This window comes from Miscanthus floridulus, chromosome 4, assembly GCF_019320115.1.
Source record: "Miscanthus floridulus cultivar M001 chromosome 4, ASM1932011v1, whole genome shotgun sequence".
NCBI lineage: Eukaryota > Viridiplantae > Streptophyta > Magnoliopsida > Poales > Poaceae > Miscanthus > Miscanthus floridulus.
The window spans coordinates 102,457,368-102,464,067 of record NC_089583.1 but is presented as its reverse complement, the minus strand read 5'-3'; the positions used below and the strand labels follow the sequence as shown (position 1 = coordinate 102,464,067).

At 44.6% G+C, this 6,700-nt stretch overlaps 1 protein-coding gene and 1 long non-coding RNA gene across 2 annotated transcripts; one reads left to right on the top strand and one right to left on the bottom strand.

Moving 5' to 3' along the window:
* The first annotated feature begins 1,897 nt into the window (after positions 1 to 1,897).
* Positions 1,898 to 3,470, top strand: LOC136552379 (uncharacterized). The gene is made up of 2 exons (XR_010782814.1): positions 1,898 to 3,108; positions 3,216 to 3,470. It is a non-coding gene; the product is annotated as an uncharacterized lncRNA (long non-coding RNA).
* An 836-nt stretch (positions 3,471 to 4,306) lies between these two features.
* LOC136548953 (phosphoglucomutase, cytoplasmic 2-like) lies at positions 4,307 to 5,489 on the bottom strand. The gene is made up of 5 exons (XM_066540297.1): positions 5,429 to 5,489; positions 5,035 to 5,098; positions 4,880 to 4,961; positions 4,449 to 4,624; positions 4,307 to 4,363 (listed from the first exon to the last, which is right to left on the bottom strand). The coding sequence occupies exons 2-5, from the start codon at positions 5,092 to 5,094 to the stop codon at positions 4,307 to 4,309; spliced, it is 375 nt and encodes a 124-aa protein (XP_066396394.1). The 5' UTR covers positions 5,095 to 5,098; positions 5,429 to 5,489.
* Between the last annotated feature and the right edge of the window lie 1,211 nt (positions 5,490 to 6,700).

The window sequence follows — 6,700 nt, the reverse complement described above, 5'->3', positions numbered from 1 at the left end:
CTTTGAATCAAAGCTGGCTTTCTCCCATGTCTGGCTTCCAAAAGAATCTCGACGATAAAAATCTTGCTGTTTGGTATATGCCGATTCTAGGGGACAAGAACTCAGGGAAGAGGCACGTCGGTCCGACACCCTTGTTCGGCCATGGCGAGGCAGCGCGCCTCCCCATGCCGCCGTGGCGAATGCAACGCGCCTCCCCATGCCGTCGCCGCTGCCACAGGTGCCCCTCGCCTGGATCTCAGCCGCGGTGGGGCAACGGTAGGGAGGAGGCAGTAGGGGCGACAATGCGGTGGAGGCGGACCATTGTCACACCCGTTTTTTTTTTTTTTGGTGAAATGGGATGCATAAATCAGTCGCACATATAAGCTCATAAATTACAAAGTATCGTTACAATGTTTATTACATCACGAACAATAATCCATTACAATATGAAAGCGGAAGAACTAAGTCTATCATAAAAGCGGAAGAACTAGGTAACTACTCTCCACAAGAGCCTTAAATTCCACATGGACGTCGACTGGTGAAGCACAAGTCTAGTAACCCTTAGGGTAGTCCTCATAAACACTAGCCACTGCTGCCCGCGCTTCGCTGCGGATGATGTGCTTGGTATATGTGGCTCATATGTCTAATATGTTTTCTCATCGCGTTGGTACGAAAGGTTGGTCTATTTGGTACATTAAACGGGTAAATATGGGAAGGAAATGTAACATGCCTTTTTTCATTACAATGTTGTAAACGAACATAGAGGTTGGTTGTCATTATATGGTGCCTATTGTAGGCCAGCAAATCAATGACATGTTAGCGGAAAGAAATATTTGATGGAGTTGTGCGCAGACAACTAAGACGCTTAGATTCAAAGCACAACATTGGCTAGGATTGCATTATAGGTGGAAAGAGCAAAAACTACAATACAAGTATGTCTCTTAACGCGAGGGTTTACAAAAGAGTGAATTATGATCCACTTCCCTTAGGCGAAACTATAACACATTTCGTAAATCTGGAATCACACGAAAGATTACACGGCGTCGAACACTAAATTATACCGGGATTTAAAGTTACATGGTTAAGAGCAACCTAGTACAATCAAGGCTTAGTCCAGAAGTCGGGATAGACGAGGGCAATGGAGAAACAACAAGATAATGATTATCCAAAACATGGCGTATGACCAACAGATCCAGAAACAGGAGACTGAGAAGTAAAACATCGTTAACCCTAAGACCAAACTAACCAACAGTAGACTTGAACTTCTTTGAAAACCAGATCCCTTCTTCTCAGATTACACCATCACCTCTGTTAGACGAACCTAGTTCCACAATGACGACTGGATCTCTTAGCTCTGCTTCGGACTCAAGAGGGACGAGAATGAAGGAGAAGAGGAAGGACCAAGGGCATCTTATAGTGGCGAACGTAGATAGGGCACAACGCACCAAAAGTGGAGATGGCATGGATGGGATACACTGCTGGTTCACGCTGTGGGGATACAGCCGGCCATGGCGTGCTTCCTGCGCAAGTGAGCGAAGGGGGGGGGGGGGGTAAAGGAGAGGAGAGAGGGTTCGCTCGATGAGGGAGGCGTGTGGGCGGCCTTGTCCCCAAAAGAAGAAAGAAGGGAGGGGGGGTCCGGTACGGGGACAAGGGCGAGTATCAAAAGCGGACCGGAGGATGAGAAAAGTAGAGGCGCACAGTGCACGAGGACGGCGAGTGCGGCATGATGTCGTGGCCATGCAAGGACAAGGTGCTAACGGGCCCAACACCGACGGCGTCCGCAGGGCACGCGGTGACAATGACCCGACGTGCGTAGTGTGGTCGATCTGGGCACAGTGCTTGAGACTTGACATCCACTCAGGCTTTTCTAAGTACTCCCTACTACCCAAGGTAACTTTTCCTAGGTGTTCTTCTTTCCTTCCCTTCCTTGTCCACAATATGCGCCAACCTTTGTATGAAGTGAGATCACAACATCTTTTCAGAATTATCTGAACCATGAGGATGCCAGTGACCTCTGTTCAGGCATGGCTCCCTTTGCTTTGCTCTGTTGTCTATCTATACCACACCCTGATACCCACATCTTTTTTTACCTTTTTCGGTAAAACTATACCGTACTCGAGTGTTTCTCGAGCGGTGAGCACTCGATTTTCTACGGGTACGATCCAGAACCGATCCAGCACGGACAGCCGCCCGCGCCTATGCATGACGCGTGCTCTGGAGTCCCACGCGCGTCGCCCCGAGGTGCATGGTCTGGTCCGCCTCTGCACCGACCAGTTGTAGGTGCATGCATGGCGTGTTGTGGTGTGGTAGACCAGGCCAGGGTCACCCGCTGCCATCAATCACCTCGCCTGCTGCATGAACCTATGCATGCATAACTATTTGTAGCGGTAGAGAAGTTTGACTTAGAAAAAAAGCAAAATAAGCTATAATTTGGATTGGAGGGAGTAGTGGTCAACTTTTTTTTGGGCAATTCTAGTAGTCATTTAACATTTGGGTTGCACGGTTGAATGGTCTCTCTTCGTTTTCTACAAGTAAAATAATTGGATAAGAGTTTTGTAGCCCCCAAATGGACTTGTTTGGTTCATAGGCTCACGGGCAAACTCGCCGAGCAATTTTTAGTCTTTGATTCATTGCCACTGTTTGGCCACTTCAGCTGTCATGTTTTCTTAGCACCGTCTCACATTCTGTAGATTTATTTTATAGGCACAACTTCTCACTATTGTGGAGTCCAAAGTTTTCGTCACAAAAAGTGTGGCGCGTTACACTTCACTTTTGTGGAGTCCAAATTCTCCGCCACAAGAAGTGTGGCTCGTTACCCTTGATGATTTGACTAAGCTTAGCCGTGGCAAGGTTAGGCATGAAATAAACTATAACCAATGGCACTCCTAGCTACAAGTATCAGGGCTAAATTTAATTAATGTACCCGAAAGATCCCTTGATACAATCTTGGATTCTTGGTGAATGAGCATCTATATATGCAAGCAGAATGCATGCATCTATATATGCTAACGATCTTTCGTGTTCTAATCGACTGTGTGTTCGTATCATGTTCTTGTCTGTCTCGTAAGGGCGTCGCAAACCGTGGGGCGTCGGTGCGGGTGGGCCGCGACACCGAGAAGGAAGGCAAAGGTGAGAGGCAGCGGAACCAGTTTCTTTCTTTCTAGTGCGGCCTTCTGCTGCTTCGGTTGGTTCTTGCGGCTGAACTGAACCCTGTGAGGTTTCTTGGTTTGCCTCAGGCTACTTGGAGGACAGGAGGCCAGCGTGCAACATGGACCCGTACGTGGTGACCTCGCTGATCGCGGAGACAACCATCATGTGGGAGCCCAGGCACTCCAACGGCAGCGACAAGGGCGCCGCGGCTCCTTGATTCTCCGGCGGGGACTGACCTACCTCTGTGTGAGAGGCGGGCTGCGTAGATGGCAAACAAGACTGACGCTATAAGAAACTTGAGATGCCCATAATAATAGCTGCTGTATGCTAGTTCTAGTGTTGGATAACGAACCAAGAACACTTCTTTTGAGCTTTCTTCGAAATTAGCATACTTTTATTTATAGCCTCCTGAATTATCAACTTCAAACCGAGTTGAATGAGACAAGACGAAGTCAAAGTCATTCTAAATCATTTTTTTTCATTTTAAAAGAAAAACGAGTTCCCTAGCTTGTCGTGTGCTTGTGATCGCTGATGCGTGTCGAAATTTCTGGGTTTCTAGTTGTTTCCTTCAATCGGCTTATCTTGGCGTACTTGCACAGATGGTTTATGCCACCGCTCTCATTAACATTCAAAAGAACTCGATTCATTTCCACTTTCAAAACACCAACTCATTTCCAATCCCAAAACATCAAAAATTCGGTGGATGGAGTTCAGAGGGCCATCTATCACAAGAATAGAACATGTATCAGAAGTTCAGAACCACCGGTCACTCGGGCCTATAAATCATGGAGCTGAACCAACACCGTTGTGCTGATCACATCAAACAAGACCAACACCGATGCAAATATATCCCAACCCACAACCACGATCCCCTGCCATAATGCCACTCATGATTCGCAATTACAAGGAACTTAAGAAGATAGGGTCTACAACCAGATCACACAGGAATGGTTAATTCTCGGACGGTTGATAACTAAGCCTCACCAAACAAACATCAAAACATTAGTGACAGGTTATACAGGTGAGTAAATTTTTTTTGTTCTCTTCAGAAAGGAAAAAATGATACGCAAATGCTCGAACAAACCAGAAACACTTCTAACAAGATTAGAAGAAGCTTTTCAAAGGAAAACAAGATTAGAAGAAACATGCTCCCAATTACAACACTGTAACAAGATTATTACCGCATGCTTCCTAGGTTTGCCATAAGCTCCTTAGCAGCCCCCGCGCCAACATCCTTCACAAACAAACTTGTGCATTTAGAATGATATCTAAAACATGTGGTACATATATGCAAAGCGCATGTCAAAAAAAGTTAGTACCTCATAGTCATAGCGTGTGTAATAATGGCAACCATATGTGGCCCAGTGCTGACGGACAATATCTTCAACACTGACAAGCTTATCTCCTCCAAGGTTGTCCTTATTCTTGAAAGCAATAATAGAAAGCCATGCAAGCACAGCCCAGATGCCATCCTTCTCACGAATGTGGTCAGACCCTGGCCAAAGTAGTACATATAAACATCTCAATAATGTCTATACCAAATACCAACAAGTCCTTGACCTTACTATGGGTTGGATTCACGACCGACTCAATAAAAGGGCGAGAGAGCTCACTATCAGAACACAACAAGTGATTTGCCCCATTCATGTTAACACAATTTACCCATCTAACATGACGATACAAGAGGTGCTAGCATGTTTACTACTGTGATTCGCATGTATATAAATGATAGCCAGAAGCCAAATATTACCAGTGCCAAAGCTTTCTTCACCACAGATTGAGCACATTCCAGCATCCATCAAATTCCCAAAAAACTTCCACCCAGTAGGCACCTGAAACATGGTTGTTTATGTTAGATTTATCTGGCATTCAAAAATCTTGCAAACCAAGGTCTCAACACTTTACCTCAAAGAACTTGATATTCAAATTCTTTGCAACAACATCAAAGGCAGCAGATATTGGCATGCTCCTGCAACTACAACAATGGATTATCATAAGCAGCGTATCAGTGCATAGAGAAATTTTAAATGCATCTAAGGTCAGACGGCTGGGGGATGAAAAAGTTGGCATTAGCAGAAACTGTGTTCCAGATGGTATTGTCGCTGATATGTTAAGCAGATTTATTGAGCAGAACACTGCCAGACTTAAAACAGATGGAGCACAAAATGTAGAGAGAAACATGCATTTTTACTGCAGGCTGCAGTGAAGTTTACCGCTTCGAGCCTACAGTGAGAGTTTTTACAGTGACAATATATCTAGATGTTATATTAGCAGCACAGTATGGAGGAGAGCTTTTCACCTGGCAACTCCCTTGAGGCCAGAAGCAAAGTAAGGAATTGATTGGACATCATTGGCCGCGATAATGGTAACAGAGTCCGATGGTGCCACAAAGAATCTATAACAAGGCAAAGGGGGAGTACCATGAATTCCTTGTGCTTTTCTAGAATCCAAAACAAATTTTCTACATAGTGAGATATTCGAACATATCATACCTTTTACCCAGAATCATGTTGCGATCAGCATCTCCATCAGCTGCAGTGCCAAATTCAAGGGGCTCAACATTTGAGGATGACTTTCCAAGATCCATCCGTTCAACCAACTCTTTTGCATAGGTGAGGTTAGGATCCGGATGACCACCTCCAAAGTCCTCCTGCAAAAACATAAGTGATGAATTAATACCAAGCCACATTTTAAGTAGAAATTTGTGACAATAGAAGAGCTCATTACTTTCGGGACACAATTCAACAACGAGCTTTCATCAGCACCAAGCTCTTCCACAAAGATGTGTCTGGCATAAGCTCCAGCAACACCATGGAGCGCGTCATAACTAAAAGAGCACAACAAGATTTCAGATGTGTTACAGTAATATTATTATGTCAATGGTGACATGGTTGCAGTCATAGATGAATACCAGAATGTAAACTTTTGGGAAGCCAGCAGCTTTTTTATTGCTTCAAAGTCAAAAATTGTCCGGAAATGATGGCGGTAATTAAATCATTAGATTCCCTTGTTACACAACATGATCCAGGTAACATGTAATGATATAAAGCACAGATATTCTCACTTCAATGAAAGAAAACACGAAAGAACAAGCTACTTACTTCATTAACTTTATGTAATGTACACTAGAGTCAAAGACATCCACATCAAAGGGGACATCGGGTCCACTGAAGCTGGTGAGACCGACAACAGAAATATCAACCTGCAGTAGTAAAGTAGGAGAAAATGAATAGTCCACTAACCTGTCAAAAGGAACAGCGAGAAAATACTTAGCAGGCTGGCACTGAATCATACATCTGGAAGGTCTTCAGAGATGAGGTATTCAGAGATTGTCGTTGTATTAGAGAAAATCTTGTCAGTAACGGATTCAGGGGCATCCAATAAAAATTTCAGGACTATGAAAATATAATTATCAACCATGCTTTCCTGTGCTGACCTTTATCAGTGACGACCATGTGGATCCTCGGCGGCGTTCCCGGCAAGTTGTAGGGCCTCAAGAAAAGGAAACACAGAGATGTCAGTCAAAACCTAACCAAATCGAGAAGGCCGCAACAACCCCATCGAGACTGAA

Coding starts and splice junctions, on each gene's coding strand:
- LOC136548953 (XM_066540297.1), bottom strand. CDS start 5,094: ATGCCAATATCTGCTGCCTTTGATGTTGTTGCAAAGAATTTGAATATC. Junction 4,962..5,034: donor TGAATATCAAGTTCTTTGAG/GTAAAGTGTTGA, acceptor ACCATGTTTCAG/GTGCCTACTGGGTGGAAGTT. Junction 4,364..4,448: donor ACACACGCTATGACTATGAG/GTACTAACTTTT, acceptor TTGTTTGTGAAG/GATGTTGGCGCGGGGGCTGC.